Genomic DNA, 16,620 nt, shown 5'->3' on the forward strand with positions numbered 1-16,620 from the left:
CAACATTCCCATATGAATATTAGCGATCACAATATGGAATGCAGCATTCCTGTAAACTACTATTAAATACTGATGCCACCTGGGAATTGCAGGTGATAAAAAGTGTGTGTCACAGATAAAGGGCACAGTTATAATCATAGTATGTTAGAATTAATCACGTAATTAAAGACTATCATAATGTATATGTACAATGGGGACAAATTAAGGTTGCCTCAAGCAGCTCCCGAAAGCAGCGACATGTCCCTTCTCCAGTTCCTATGCGAAAGTACAGCCAGGCAGCTCTGAATGCTGCCCCATGTGCAGGCACCATCCCTGCAGCTCCCATTAGCCGCAGTTCCCAGCTAATGGGAGCTGTGGGTGTGGCACTGGGGCAGAGGAATCGTGCAGAGCGGAGCCCCCTGGCTGCCCCTATGCATAGGAGCCAGAGGGGGGCCATGCAGAGCGGCCCCCGACCCTGCTCTCTGTCTGGACAGCTTGAGGGCTGGATTAAAATGGCTGGCAGGTCAGCTGTGGCCCGCAGGCTGTAGTTTGCCCACCTCTGTGTTAATATGATCAAAATACATTAATTTACTCCCTCCACTAAGGCTTTCTCTTACATCTCACCCCCAAGAAGTCATAAAACTTTCCTACAAAACTCTGTATTTATCTGGTTACCCTGTCATTGTTTAAAATCAACAGCCGCTACCAAAGGCATCTTTAGAAGTACATATGTCCCCCAGAAAAAATCAGTCAATCCAGTAACCACATTCCTTCCCAAAAACTAACATCACTTCCATAGTAGGTGTTTTAGTGGGTCAGATTTAACAAGTCTTTTTTTATTTAACAAACCTTAAATAAGATGATTTTTTCTTTGAAGAGGGCCATTGCTTTACAGTGGTCCTGCAAATCAGGTAAACCTGCCAGCAGATGTTCTACTTCTTGGAGCCAGACCTCGATGCTGTCTAGAGGTGGGGGTAGTGCACAGTCCAGCTTTGTTTTCCATTCATTAATCTAAAAGACAAATACATGTCAATGGTAAAATGTCTCTCTTTGTTTCTTACCCTATTCTCAGGGGACTAGCAAGATTATTATATATAATACTTGTTAATCTAATGTTCTAACTACCTCACAGACAAATTTTGCACTCAGTGGCAAGCAGGTAGTTCCCACAGCAGTCAAATGGGAGTCATTTGGGTGCGTCCAAGGTCAGAATTAGCTCCCCTGCTTGCAATCTTCTTGGTGCTACAAGGAATTGAGCATTTTCTGTCGCTATATGATGACTAACAAAATTTTGTCACAGAGAAATCTACCCAATGTTAGTGGCACCTTGACAGATGACTTCCATCAAGAGTAACGTGCTCTGACTGTCTTTCCATCAGTGTGGATCAAAAATGTCTGATCCACACTGGCCACTTATCAAGCAGAGAGATACTTGGTAGTATCAACCCTCGCCATTCCAAATCTTAGTTCAGGGACGGCTGACATGAGCAAGCTCGTTACAAAGCACTATTCAATGGGATTAACAGTATTGCTATGGCAGAGTTGGATAGTGCAGGAAGGCCACCCATGCCAAGCAAAAAAATATCTAGTCAGCTGCTGACTCTATTGCTCGCTCTTTTCTCTGCTGCCTCATTATTTTATCCCTAATTATGTCAAACCAAACATTTTAAGCAGAGATTGGCCCAAAACTCTGCATCTGAATGCTGCCAAGCTCAGAGGACGATCAGATCGAGATCATACTTTGCATGCCACTGGCAGCCCTAGGATCAGATAGGCATAAAGAGAGTCACGTTTGCCGTCACCCTCCTCCACCCACAAACCCCCAATTTCTCCCCCACAGCTTTGGAGCACGGCACACCAGGCCCAGCTCAATTGGACCTCAGGATCACGGTCAATATCTAAGTACAGGGATTCCTCCCCCTTCCCAAAAAAGAAGAAACATAATTATGCTATAGCATAAATTCCTGGAGTGAGCTTTATCCTCTTCATAGAATGTGTTCACATTAACAACATAAACAGCAGCTAGAAATATTCTGTAACCTGGGAGGTTAGGTTATTCCATGCTGCTTTCATCTGTTTCTGCTCTTCATTTAGCTCAGGCACACTTCTTTTTGAAGACAACACTGGCAGAAAGGGTCTTTTCTCTTCATTAAACAATTCCATGAATGCCAGCATTTCCTACGGTTAAAATGGAAAGGAAATCTATAGTGGAAAACTACCACATGTAATAATTCCTAGAACCAGATATTATTGCTGGAGGTGAATTTCTGGCTCCCATTTACTTCCGTGGGTGTTCCAGATAAGGAATGATGGAATAATAAAACTACTGAGATCAATGGGAATCAGGCATAATCATCTAACGGCAGTATCTGTGCCTTACAGTATAACACTATAGCTGAATCTTTATTTAATATCATGTTAATGAATTATTCCCAAGCAATTGCACAGTAACATCTCTAACTTTTTCTAGTGCTACAACTATTCAACTGTACTGAGAAAAATATCTTGTCTGAGACTAGGCGTAGTCAATACGGGGAACTTGAAGGAGAGAAGGATATTACATGTGTGAAAGCAGAATGGATTATATTGTAAAAATAGAAAGGATTAAAGAAATGCTGTCTGTACCTTTAACCAAAATTGTTGGAATGCTGCAATCCAGGTGTCAGGAATACAGACATTAACATAGAACAATTGCACAGTTTAAGGGCAATTGGTGAAGTATCAGCCTTAGAGCGATAAGAGTTAGTAAGGAAGTAGGATATGCATGCTGTGCCCCAGGTGAATTTTATGGTTTTGCCTTCTTTGTCCCTTTGTCTAATTCCCGCTCTTTTATCTGTATAAATAACACTGTTTGGGTCTTGCATGGCCACTCACATTATCTGGGTGTTATTGGCGGAGCGCTGCGCTAATAAAACAGAGTGGTCTGACAAAGTGTGAGTCCTGATTCTAACTTTGACACATGTTAGATACAAAGCCTAAGTGTGCCACACAGATGTAGCAAAACAGGGGAGTGGGGGGGGAGAGGCAGGGGGGACATTTCAAAATCAGTTATATTTGCATTTTGGCTGTCAATGCATAGATTGTCAAGTAGGAAGTCAGACCAGCTGCAGAATATAAAAGAGTAAATCCAGCCTGTCTGACTCCGCATGGAACTTAAATAAGAGGAAGAGAAGAAAACACTCCTTCATATTATTATATTCAATCACTTGTTTTCAGTCAGACTTTGTATGGGTTCATGTTCTCTCAGGCAAATTGTGACTATCACTCCACTATTAGTGTAGAGCGCCCTGGACTCAGCAGAATCACTAGCAAGGGAAAGCACTGCTTAGAGACTGCAAGTCCCGTACTCTTCCAGAAGTACAGCTCCATGCGGTCTCCCTGATGGATGATGGGTTTGGGGGCAGGCTAGGGCGAGTGCGGTATGTGGATCCACTGGCCATTCTTCCCCTGCTCCTAAAGAGGGCAGAGTGCAACACCCATTAGAGGTTGCTGCAGCACTGACGCTGCAATAGCACTCACTGTGTGGGGAAGGGGATAATTACTTCTCTAATGGGCCCATAAATCTCCCTTCTACATACTTGGTTACCTGGGCTGTACAAAGGGAGGAAGCCATTCCCCATGAGCAGCAGCCAACAATTCCAGCAACCCTTCAGTGACAACAAACTGGCGCAAGACCTACAATATTATCACCATAGTAACTGAGAAGAATATATCTGCATTCCTTCTGGAGAGGAAATTTTATCTTAACCCTTCCTCGGTGACTTTGCTTTATTTACCAAATCCAGTGACAGATTTATGATTTTTAATTTTTTTTTGTTAAATTTAAATCCTCAAATTGGACAGTAACATGAAAAGCTACTTTTGGGGGCTTATTTTAATATTTCTCTTTGCAAAAATGTCATTTAAATGCTACTTACTTGAAATTTTCTATAGCATGTTTCATTTTCTGTATCAACCAACAACTTTGTTAACTTCTTCTCTTGTGCAGTCAGCCAGCTCAAGGCCTCTTTTACTTTCCCCTGGTAATTGGAGCAGAAAATTCCATTTTTGCACTCTGCAAGTCTTATTTTTAGTTTGCACTGTGCCACAAAACAACACACTAGTGAAGCCTTCCCACTCACTAAAGGCCTGTTCCAAAGCCCATTGAAATCAATGAAAAGACTCCCAGTGATTTAATGAGTTTTGGATCAGGCCCTACAAATAGATGAAAGCCAAAATCTTCAAACCTGGTGCCAGAAGTTAGTTTCCTGAATACAATAAGGCAGCTTGAAACAAGTGGCCAAACTTCAGGGTGTTACAGGAACATTCTATCATATGTAAATAGTTGGTTAATAGATAAAAGGTGCCAGTACATGGCATTCAAGAACATACAGCAATTATCCTGGGTTTTGTAGACCCAATAGAATTCGTGCTGTGCCTTCCAAATGGCTTTCTCTGGCTGCTCTTTATATCAGCTTCTAACAAGAAAGATCTGGGACTGATCAGCACTTCTGAAAATCAGTCTACTTCTATCTAGGTACCTCACTATAAATTTGGGAGCGTGCATTCAGGCAACCCAGGTCTGCAAATGTTGTCTGGAATACTTATGGACATCTTAACTAACAAAAAAGTGAACTTTCCGACAAAGTTTTTGTCTACACTATTAAAAAAAAACCTACCATGTTGGGGATTTTGGTTACAGTAAGATAGGGACACACAAGGTTAGAATAAGCTCAGTTGTGTCATTGTAGACAAGATCACACCATGTTTTATAACTATGTTACTGTATCATGCTACAGGCTTTGCAAAGGAGGTGTTGAAATTCTCAGAGTTATGAAAAGCAAAAAGTACACTCATTTGGCTTGGTTCAATGATATAAGAAATGACATACCTGCATGTCTTCTTCAGCCACTGGTAAACTTCTGGAATACTGCAGAAACTGAGCCACATAAGTCATGATAGATTTTTCATCTGGACTGATAACATCAACATCTGTGAGAGGTAGCACACTATTAGATCATTCTTGCATATTTCACAGTTTGATTGTACAATTATATTCTACAAAGCAATCATGAAAATTTACCAAATACAAATACATTTATTTTCAGCATTTCAGTTAAAATTTCACTGAGAAAAACAGTATTAAACTGATTTTTTTCATTAGGAATATTGTAATAGAAAACAGCAAATTAGAAAAGAAGCGGGCAATTGTTAATATCATCATAATGCAGCTTTATATTCTTTTTTCTAATGGATGTTCCTGTAATTGTTGCCAAGTCAAAACTCCTATTAGTTCAGGTTCCCTATGAACTATTCAGCAAAGAACCTCAGGTTAGAGCATTCTTACTTTTGTCATAAAGATCAGTATTTCATTTTACACCCCAATCATCACAGTGATTAAATATTTAAAATTATATTTAGGTACATGTACATTGCAAAAGAAACCCCCAACAGCAAGTCTCAGACTCCAGCTCAACTGACTTGGGCTTGTGCTACAAGGCTAAAAATAGCAGTCCACTGAGGCTGGAGCCCAGGATCTGAGACCCACTCCCATCACAGGGCGTTAGCCTGAGTGGGAGTGTCTATACCACTAGTTTTAGCCCATAGCGTGAGCCCTGAGCCCAAGTCAGTTGACCCAAGCTTTGGAACTCACTGCCACAGGTTTTTTTCACAGTGTAGACGTATCCTTTGTTATAAACGGACCTTGGTTTGACAGTATCAGCATCAGACCTTATACCAAGTGTATGCAAAACAGATCATTTACCTTCAGGTTCAAGAAGTCTTGGAATATTTAATTCATGTTCTGCAATTTTAAAAGCCTCCTTCAAATTTTCTTTGTTGGCTCTACCCTTTGCTCTGTCCATGTCAACTAAATCTGGTCTTAAGGCATGGATGATAGCTAAAAAAGCCAGTCCATTCCTCCAGCTTGATTTGAAATCTGCCACTTTGATAGATCCATGCCTGTCCCAAAATCATAAAGAATAAAATGTCATGTTCTGTTTTCTCAAAATATTAAATATTCAGTTATCAATACAATGTAAACCATGTCAGACTGGGCCTAATCCAAATCCCACTCGAGTTACTGGGAATCTTTCCAATGAATTCTGTGGAAACTGAGTCAGCCCCATTATGAGCAGTTAAAAACTAAAATATTTGTATCATGCTTAGTATTATGCTTAGTATCAAGCTTTTATTTCTTGCTATGTGCTGCAAGGGAACTTTGATGACCAAATTTTCTTTCTGTATTTATTATGTTTAAGGCATCTATCAATGCCTTTTACAGCACAAAAAACAACAAATGAAACACTAAGCTTAGCCAAGTGCAATGCAGATATTTTTCTACAAGCCAATAGGGGTCAGGCATCTTGCTACCTGAGGCCTTTTTGAAAATCCCAGCCTTAAATTTATTACATTACTTTTGGAAAGATTTTTTTTTCCAAAATGTTCAACTGAATTAGGACTAGAGAAATGAAAAAAACATATTTAGAGAGGGATCCCACAATTTCTAAAATGCATCTGGTGTCTAGATGATAACTGGTGCGCACAGAAGATGCAAGAGTCAATGAGTACTGAGAAAACAACTTCTCAAAAAATGGCTTCTGTATGTGGATATGATGGTATCTGAACAGGGGTTAATGAAGGGTGTCAGTAATCTTTCATGATTAAAACGTGAGGGTCCATTGATTTAAAAACCAACGTTGGTCTTATAGATATATATATATGTTATAGCAGTCACTGATATGTTAAACCCACTCTAATCACAATCAAATCGATTAAACCTTTGCTGAATAAAGGCAGGCAAAAGAAAAATGATGATTAGAAAAGAGAGAGCTTGCATTTACACCCAAAGCCCATAGCCTTAATAAAACAAATGAAAAATACAGAAAATGTAAGATTCAACTCCTGACAAGTGCTGTATATACACCCAGCAGAAAGCACCTGCTGTGCTGACAAACACTCTAACTAGGGTGAACAGATGTCCCGATTTTGTAGTGACAGTCATGATTTTTAGGTCTTTTTCTTATATAGGCTCCTAGTACCTCTCACCCTCGTCCTGATTTTTCACATTTGCTGTCTGGTCCTCCTAACTCTAACTTTCCACTAATATGCATGGATCATTAGTGGGGTGACACCTGAAAAGGTAACCTGGAGAGCTAGAAAGAAAGGGCTGAGGTTTTGGTAATATTTTTTAAAATGTATTTGTGCCAGGCAGTGATTTTCAAGGATATTCAAATGTAAAGCCCTGATCTTGCAAAACCAAATGCATACGATTAGCACTCTCATTTAAGTCAATGGAATGACCTGCAGCATGTCAAGTTAAGCAGGTGTATAAATAAATCTCTGCTGGAGCAGAGCCTGAGCCTTCTTAACTCTATAAAAAGTCCCTAGCTCATCAGACACCTTCTTTTGACTTGTGCAGTGCTCTGGGGGGAAACTGCATGAACTGGGATGCTGATTCTTTTCTAGACATTCGGCTTTTTTGTTCAACAAATTCTTGGACGATTAGTGTAACTTTGTTACTAAGAGAACCAGTAAATGCTAATCCAACAGGATTAAAACTGGCAAAGCATGCAAGCATTGCAGTAGGTACATTACACAGAGAATGGAGACAGCTGATAAAAAAGAAAGCCAAACAAGCCAATTTATTTATCAGTGTTTTATTTGTACAGTTAGCTCCAACTTTTTATATTTTAAGGACCCATGTCAACATATTTAGGCCCCGAATTGAAATCCAAGCTTTATAAGAATTGTTGTGAAATGTCAACTAGATTCTAATGTGCTACTTTTTTGTTATATCTAGTAATCAGTTACTAAGAAATTAAAAAGACAAGATATAGCACCTTTATAGGGTAACACAGTAAAAATAAGCAGTTTATAAGCCTTTCATGATACTTACACTGCACACTGCTCCTTCACCCACAACAGGAGGGCCTTTTTTGCAGACATCTTCCACCTTTTCTTAACTTTACCTCTTTTTCTTGCCTGTGGGCTTACAGATGAGTCGACAACGCTCGAACAATCAAGAGATGGCTGATTATAACTACTACCAAGGGTCCACGCAAGTTCTTCAATCTACCAGAGACAGGAGGAGAGTTTAACAATGCTTTACTCTGAAGAATAATCAGAGAGATCAGATGCAGAGAACCATTAAGAATAAGAAATTCAGTATGATTTTATTATAGCTGAAGCTGGTAGCCGAATACTTCCTCTTACAAGACTGTTTTCAGTAGCTTATAACTCTGTCAACTTTAACTGTTGGGCTGATATACTCCATGCTGAGTATCTAACTCAAGCTGAATTTGTTTGGAACATTTTAGCCAAAACAGTTAAGCGATTTCCAAAAACAAAACTACAGAAAAATACATTGTTTTGTCCATTCTGGTGACCCTTTCTTTCAAAAGCTGTGGCATACCGATACTTTGGAGCAGGGGTTTGAAATTAGGTAGACCTTTGTGTCCAGGAGGTGTCTTGTTCCATCCCCGTTAAAAGCCATTCACCCAAACTTAATTCCCCAAAGATTCTGTCTGCATTGAGCATGCTCCAGCCCGGGTTGAGAAGAATCTTCCCTGTTGCAACTCTGGGCTGGGCCCAGGCACCAGACCAGAGAACAGGTAGCTCTCTCTCCTGTGCACATATCTGCAGGCAGAATCTGGCCCATGGTTTTAAACCAGTTATCAAAAAAAATTAACATGCACATCACACTGCTGTCAATCATATCCTGTTCAGCTAACAGGGACTCTAGTACCCATTTCAGAGAAGCAGCTACAATGTACAATTAGCACATATTAGATGTTTCATCTCTGAGCCAAGACTTCAGGCATACAGCATAAGAAGCATTTTGGCTTGCGCTTATGCATAATTCATCTCATTTTATGACCATTTCAATCCACAATTTTTTGTTCTTTTTTTCTCTATTAAAAATGCTTTCCTACATCACTGCAATACTTACATGAAAATGTAATATAATTGTCCAAATTAGGCCAAGCACAATGGAAGGTTTTCCTTCAATAATGTCAGCAACATGAATATTTATGAGCTTGATCTGGAAAAAGAGGATCGTTGTTAAAGAAGGAACATGTTCCACAAACTAAACTGGTGTGAAGAGTGAATTTTAAAGTTAACTTTAATACTCACTGATTTGCTCTTTAAAAATTTCAAGGCATTTTCTATATTGCTTCTGCACTGGAAGGTGTTACATCCTTTCTCCCGTGGCTAAAAAGTAAAAAGACAACATTGCACAGTCAACACTGCACAGCTTTTAGATTGTTCACCAATAAAGGTCCAAATCCTGCAAAGACTGATATCTGACATTGACACCAGTAGCAAAGCTTCCATTGACTTAAACAATACTGCATCAAGACCCTTGTGAGTAGTCCTTATCTGAAGGAACCTGCTCCTCAGCACAGTACAGCTCAAGCGCAATGCCAGTAAGTTCTTGCTGCTTGAGCCCTAGCAGCAGGGACAGCTGATTCTGAATGAGAGAGCCTGCCAGCCATGGGACAGTTGTTCCTGGCAGTGGAGGGTGTGACAGGATACTCACTCACTGACTCCAGTGGGACTGCTAACATGCTTACAGTTAAGCACATGCATAAATCTTTACAGGATTTAGGCCAAAGTCAGGATTTCATTCCTTTATTTTATCTTACCAGTTGTTGACCTGAAAGTACTTCCAGCAGGTCCAAGAGCACACAACCTTCTTTGACATCTGTATATAGATCTGAGATAACGGAAGGAGGAGTATGCTGCAAACGTAACACATACAGGTGCAAGTTATATACTGAATTCTGAAATCATCATCAAGCAAAATATCATTGATTGTTTTGCTTCTTTTTTTAAAAAAAGTTTTCATTTCCTTGCCCCCTTTTTTTGTTCCACTTACCATTTTTCTACTTATTTCAATAGTACAGTAGAGAAAACGGATTTATTTTAAAGCTGAGAGCCCCAGTTCAAGAAAGCAACCTTGTTCAGGAAAGCATGTAAGTATGTGCTTAACTTTAAGTAATTAAAGCCTATTAACTTTAAGCACATGCTTAAATGCTTTCCTGAATAAGGGTGGACTTAAGCACCTGCTAAAGCGCTTTCCTGTGTTGGGGCCAAAATGATCATGTTTCTAGCTATCCCTTTAAAGAGGCTAAGAAGAAGAGGGTAACTCAGTTTTGATGCAAAATTTCCAGTAACTAACCTTGAAAAATATGAAGGTCAGAAAGAGCAGCTGATTAACATTGTTGCTTTTCACCAATGAAGCCTAAGGTTTGAATATTGACTCTGGAGATAAGTGATAATGACCTTAATGTTGCTTGCTATTTGCAGACTTTGCAAAACCACATTGTGGCTGCCCATCTCTGCACAAGAAGGGACCAGCACTGGAACAGCTGGCACGCCACAGGTCAGGACCAAAGTGCATTGACAGAGCAGATTTGTGAAAGCTTACAAGTACCTGCCTCCTCTGCAGCTATTTCTGTTAATCCTTGACTTTCACTGAATTAAAATAGTGTTTTAAATGCATTCCAGTGTAGCACAAATATACAACAATAAAACTAACAGCCTATAATAATGCCTACATAACACCACCACCAAAAAACCCGAAGCAAACAAACAAATACCACACAAATATATAACCATACACACCTGTCTCTGCCACGTGCATGTTATTCAACAGTTAAAACATATCTTTCCAGGCTAATTTTCCCTGCTGAACCATGAAGATTTAAATTTGTTTGGTTTATTCATTCTTTTACATTTTGCTCTCCAAAGTACAGTTCTAAATTTATTCACAAACAACAGCAACGACAACAACAAAAAACAACAACTTGTTTAACATTAGTTAAGGTTGCTCTCCTCAGTAAACAAATCATAAAAAATTAGGAAATGCAAAGTAAAGGATTAAAAGTTTGTGATGTCAAGCATTCTTGATTTAGGAAATGCCAGAATGAACATTGCTCATGCAATCTTAATTCAGTCCCTTGTGCATATGCATTATGACACAGTCATTAATTATATGATCCCATATTATTACACCTCTACCCCGTTATAACGCCACCCGATATAACACGAATTCGGATATAACGCAGTAAAGCAGTGCTCAGGGGACGGGGAGCTGCATGCTCCGGCGGCTCAAATCAAGTTCAATATAATGCGGTTTCACCTATAATGCAGTAAGATTTTTTGGCTCCTGAGGACAGCGTTATATCAAGTTAGAGGTGTATTATTTTACAAAAACCCTGGCACACTGGATCTGCTCTGGGGATGAATTGGGATTGCGTAGTTAAGGACCCTGTTGTCTGTAGGACCCCTGCCACATTTGCTGCAGAAGTTGGTAAGTGTGTAGTGAATGAGCCAGAGGACGGCAGGAAAACAAAGGATGGTCTTGTGGTCAGAACAGTTCAATGCCACGCTGAAAACTTGGATTCTGTCCTTGCCTCTGCAACAGAGTTCCTATGTGATGCTTGGCAAGTCATTTACTCTAAACTGTTCACATAGTCACTTCTGCATGTAATTAAAGACTGTATAATAATCATACCCAGAGATGCACTGAATTAAGGTTCTTTGGGCAACATTCATTCTGGCATTTCCTAATTTGATAGTGCTTTGACTTTGCAATTTTTTAATCCTTTTATATCCTTAACTTTGTACGTCTTACTTTTTATGGTTTGTTTACTGAGGAAGGCAATCTTAAAGATTGTTAAACAAAAACTTTTTGTTTATTGAATTTCCTTATTTTTTTAATAGAAAGAAAATATTTTATATACGTGCTATTTAAATAATGGAGCACTTCTATCTTTGTTGTTTTCAATGTATATTTTATTATCATTGTTACCTTTGTGAAGCCCCACATTTTACCACACGGTGTCGTGTTGACAAATATATTCAAAGTAATTAAATTAATTTGTATTCACATAAAACACTTGGAAAACCATAAGAAGCACAGAAAAAGGGCTGTCATTTTGTAGCTTTGTATTCATGCAACCGTTTTTGATGAAAGTAACAATTAATCTTGAAATGAAACAGTACAAACCCAAACAGCACAGCTGTAACTTATCCCAACACAGTATACTTTCATTACAATTATTCCTGTGACTTATAGTCTGAGGCCTGGTCTACACTACGCATTTAAATCGATTTAAACAGTGTTAAATCGATTTAACACTGTACCCGTCCACACTACAACACTCTTTATATCGATTTCAGTACTCCTCCCAGACGAGAGGAGTAGCGCTAAAATCGATATAAACATATCGGATTAGGGTTAGTGTGGACGGAAATCGACGTTATTGGCCTCCGGGCGGTATCCCACAGTGCACCACTGACCGCTCTGGACAGCAATCTGAAAACTCGATTGAGGCAGGGGCAGGGTAACATAGGAAAACCCGCGAACATTTGAATTACATTTCCTGTTTGCCCACTGTGGAGCTCTGATCAGCACGGGTGCGATGCAGTCCCAAATCAAAAAGAGCTCCAGCATGGACCGTACGGGAGATACTGGATCTGATCACTGTAAAGGGAGACAAATCTGTCTATCAGAGCTCGTTACAGAAGACGAAATGCACAGCGTTTGAAAAAAAATTCCAGGCTACACAGTGCTGCATGACAACGTTACGGAAAGCCAAAGAATCAAATGGCTCTCATGAAGGGAGGAGGGGTACTGAGACTCCAGCTATCCCACAGTCCACAGCAGTCTCTGAAAAGTATTTGCATTCTTGCTGAGCTCCATTCTGTAGGTTCAAACACAGTGTCTGGCGTGGTTCAGGAACAGACCTCCTAAGTTTCTTTCCCCCACCACCACGTTGAAAGAAAGGGAAAGAAATCATTTCTGACTTCTTCAATGTCACCCTATGTTATGATGCTGCTGGTAGATGCGATGCTGCAGCATGTAAAGCAGTATCCGCTACCTTCTCTCTGCGCCCCTCCCCGTGGTAGACGGCTGCATAGACGTTGGTAACTGTCCTCATGAACTCTCTGAGCTGCTCCAATGTCTTTTAACTGGAAATGGGGCTGGTTAAAAAGACAGGAATGATTCCTGGTCATCCTCGTAGATAGACAGAATGCTAGTAACCGTCCTTCCACAGACACTTGGGGCTGAGCTTCAATCATGCTCTCTCCCTTTCCTGTTAAGAGAAAAGAATCTGTACGCCTGGACTGTCAGAGCAGCAACATCCTGGACTCCTCTTCCCCGCCACCGCTTATGTCCCTGCCTGACTGTCATAGCCCAGGTTCCCCTCATTTAGTTATCTCACTAACAAGTCTTATCTTATTCCTGCAGTTCTTTGATAATTCCATGACACAATGTGGAGAGACCACTGCACGGTATAGCCCAGGAAGGTTGGGAGAGGAGGCAACAGGTGGGTTGTTGAGGGCACCCCTCGTGAAATACTGACACGGGAGCTATGCTCTGTGCTCGATACACTGTCTCTAGTACACTTGCACCCACTTCTAGCAGGACTGACTCTATTTTAGATAACCATAAAGGACGGATTGACTCGGGAGCCATTCTCCAATTTTTGCTTTTGCGCCAAAGCCGATCGCACCCAGAGGCACATCATATTAACAGCGTGACAGCTACATGAGGGGAGAGATAACTTATCTCATTCGCCAGTTATACTCCAGCAGTAGACGGTACAGAACGACCTGGTAACCATCTCTGCTATCATGCAAAAGCAAATGAATGCTGCTTTGTAGCGCTTCGCAGTACGCTCTTCTCGTGGCACTCCAGTACACATACGGTGCGGAAAAAAAAAAAAGCTGAACGTAGCTCTCATGGTTGCGTGCTATGGCGTCTGCCGGGCATCAGGGGGAAAACGGCGCAAAAGCATTGTCAGCTGCTGTTTTTTCCCCGGAGGAAGGAATGACTGACAACATTACCCAGAACACACCGGAACAATGATTCAACCAGAATTCAAGGGGGCGGGGAGACTCGCGAACTATGGATAGCTACGAAATACGCTACCCACAATGCAACGCATTCAGAAATCGACGCTAGCCTTGACATGGTACGCAAACGCCGAATTATGTGCTAGTGTGGTCTCGTGAAGATTGGAATTTAATAATATAGTTTTATTAAACCGATTTTAGCTATATCAATTTATCGGCGTAGTGTAGACGTGGCTTGAGCGTAAATCAATTTCAGCAGGCAGCCATTGACCGAGACAAGAGGTGCAATGTTCGCAGCCTGTGTTGGTCAACATTAGAGAGACAAGTGGGAGTAAGTAACAGCTTTTAGTCGGCCACTTCGGTGAGAGAACTCTTCTTCAAACAAAAGTTGGTCCAGAAAAGCTATTACTCATCACCTTGTCTCTCTAACAGTCAGGGCCAGTGAAGGGAAGTTTTCGCGTAGGCGAAACTCCCACCTTGAGCCCCCCCCCCCCCCCCCCCCCAGCCCTACAGCAGCTCCCATCCCTCCCTCCGCCCTGAGCCCCCCCCGCCCATGCAACTCTTCCCCAGGCCGGGAGCCGTGTGGTACCCCCCCACCCCAGCTCACCTCTACTCCGTGTCCTCCCCGAGCACGCTGCCCCTGCTCTAATTCTCCTCCCAGGCTTGTGGGGCCAAACAGCTGATTGGCGCCGCAAGTCTGGGAGGCGGGAGAAGTGAAGCAACAACTGTGCGGTGGAATCCCCGGGCTGCCGGCGGCGTGCTGACCCAAGGGAACCTCTGGGCTGCCGGCAGCAGCTCAGATTCCTTCTCCCTCCCAGCACAGCAGCAGCAGCTGAAACAGCTTTACAAAATTTGGGGGGGGCACCGTTTTTTGGCGCCCCCAAATCTTGATGCCCTAGGCAACCGCCTAGTTCACCTTAATGGTAGCACCGGCCCTGCTAACAAGGGTAACAGTGATTTTCCCCAAGCATGCAAACAAACTGGGGGAGGGTGAGTGATGAGTGGTAATCGCTGATGTCACAATGTTACAGCTCATGTGACAGCAGGGGGCATCAAATGTATGGGGGTAGGGGGAAAGCAGGGGAATCTAGCTTTTTCACTGTTCCTGTTTTCCAAAATTTCCTAAACAAACAACAATATAGCAACATAAAATACACATTGGAGATCATTCCTCACATATATTAATTAGTGAGTGAAATTTGCTTCAAATTTCCCATGGCATGTTTACAAAAAAAGGGTTTTGAGATACAAAACCTGAAATGCATTTCGGATGCAACCTTAACTATTATTGCCAGACAATAAAACAAAACTGCCTTCCAGAAACCATATTCTTACCTTTGCCAACTGTAAATTTATCCAACTAGTGAAGGTTTTCTTCTGGATGTATTCCTGCTCCACTGTGAAAAAAGAAAAATCACTTAATTAAACAATTTGACTATATTTATTTCAGTTTTTCAAAGAGAAACATGGAATCCATCTCAAATCTAAGTTCTGTCCTCAGTTATCTCAGTGGGTTTTTTATACAGATTTTAATATTATTTTCTAGAATCTAACTGGTATTATCCTCCATTCAGAAATGAAAGCATCTCCAAGGAGCTCCACAACTGGAAAATGCACCCTTTGTGAATTTCATGGGGTTTGATCTGAGGAAAAGGTCCATCCACGCAGAGAATCTTAATGTTCTTTAAGATTTTTTGTAAAAGCTCAACTAATGCAAATAGTAAAACGAACAAATGAGTCTACAAAGCAATATGTCTAAAACAGCTTGGGCCTCAACTTATTTCTAAATGTGCCTCAAATGCGTTAGGCCTTTTGTCAGCATAAAGCGACTACTGCAATTCTAAAAGTTCAGATCTAGGGTAAAATTGTCAAAAGTGTCAAAAATCACTTATGTCTACACAGGGGTAAAAAACCTGCGCAGGCCCGGGTCAGCTGACTTGGGCTCACAGGGCTCAGGCTTCCAGGCTGAAAAATCAATGTGTAGATGTCTAGGATCCTGTGTGGGTGAAGGGTCCCAGAACTCAGACTCCAGCCCAAACCCAAATGTCTACACAGCAATTTTTTAGTCCCACAGCCTGAGCCCCCGAGTTGCGGCCGTGCTACAGGGCTTTTGTCCTTGTGAATACATAGCCCGAGGGGTCTAAGTCCCATTGACTCTGCAAGAAAACCAAAAAACGCTCTTTCTTTCCCTCCCCTCCCTTTTATTTAAGGCTCCCCCCAAAGATCTAATTGTGTTTAATTCTTCATTTTTATACAGTATAGCTAATAGGAATAGTATGTGAATTGTCATACGACTACAATTATTATCAAACGCTCTCACGTGACTCACATTAAAGGCAGTGGGAGCTGCATGAACAAATCTAAAGGCATAATCTGGGCCACAGTAATTTTATTTAATTTTGATTTCTCTGATGTCCCTCCCAGGCTTTAGGCTTATATTTCATTCAACTTAGGTTGCTACCAACCTTCCTCTCCCCTGACAGCTTCCTACTACCTGAATCCCACCTCATTAAAGCCATGAAATCTGAGGTGCAAGGTAACAGGAGACCTATGGTATCCAACTAGAAAGATGATTAAACCAGCCAATTAACTTGGCTACTTAATTAGAACAAATTCTGATATGTGTACAGTGCTTATCCCTCTCTCTTGGTTCCAACTTGTATGCTCACTCATGGGGCATTTTGAAAATAGTGCTCTTGTTAGCTAAGTTGTGTAATGATGATTCTAGAACACTGGTTAAAACAGACTGAAAAGTGTAGGGGAGATCTCACTGCACTAGCCCAGCAAAGGGAA

The 16,620-nt window shown here is 41.1% G+C and overlaps 1 protein-coding gene across 1 annotated transcript in view; it reads right to left on the reverse strand.

The window, feature by feature from the left end:
- Nucleotides 1-16,620, reverse strand: part of SYNE2 (spectrin repeat containing nuclear envelope protein 2) — a 280,671-nt gene that overhangs the window by 223,184 nt on the left and 40,867 nt on the right. Inside the window, exons 3-12 of the mRNA XM_075065745.1 lie at nt 15,163-15,224; nt 9,606-9,701; nt 9,094-9,171; nt 8,909-9,001; nt 7,856-8,031; nt 5,723-5,919; nt 4,850-4,950; nt 3,897-3,998; nt 2,020-2,157; nt 829-990 (exon numbers count right to left, since the gene is read on the reverse strand). Coding sequence (XP_074921846.1) covers nt 829-990; nt 2,020-2,157; nt 3,897-3,998; nt 4,850-4,950; nt 5,723-5,919; nt 7,856-8,031; nt 8,909-9,001; nt 9,094-9,171; nt 9,606-9,701; nt 15,163-15,224 — 1,205 coding nt within the window. The remainder of the gene's footprint in view (nt 1-828; nt 991-2,019; nt 2,158-3,896; nt 3,999-4,849; nt 4,951-5,722; nt 5,920-7,855; nt 8,032-8,908; nt 9,002-9,093; nt 9,172-9,605; nt 9,702-15,162; nt 15,225-16,620) is intronic.

This window comes from Chelonoidis abingdonii, chromosome 4, assembly GCF_003597395.2.
Source record: "Chelonoidis abingdonii isolate Lonesome George chromosome 4, CheloAbing_2.0, whole genome shotgun sequence".
Lineage (NCBI taxonomy): Eukaryota > Metazoa > Chordata > Testudines > Testudinidae > Chelonoidis > Chelonoidis abingdonii.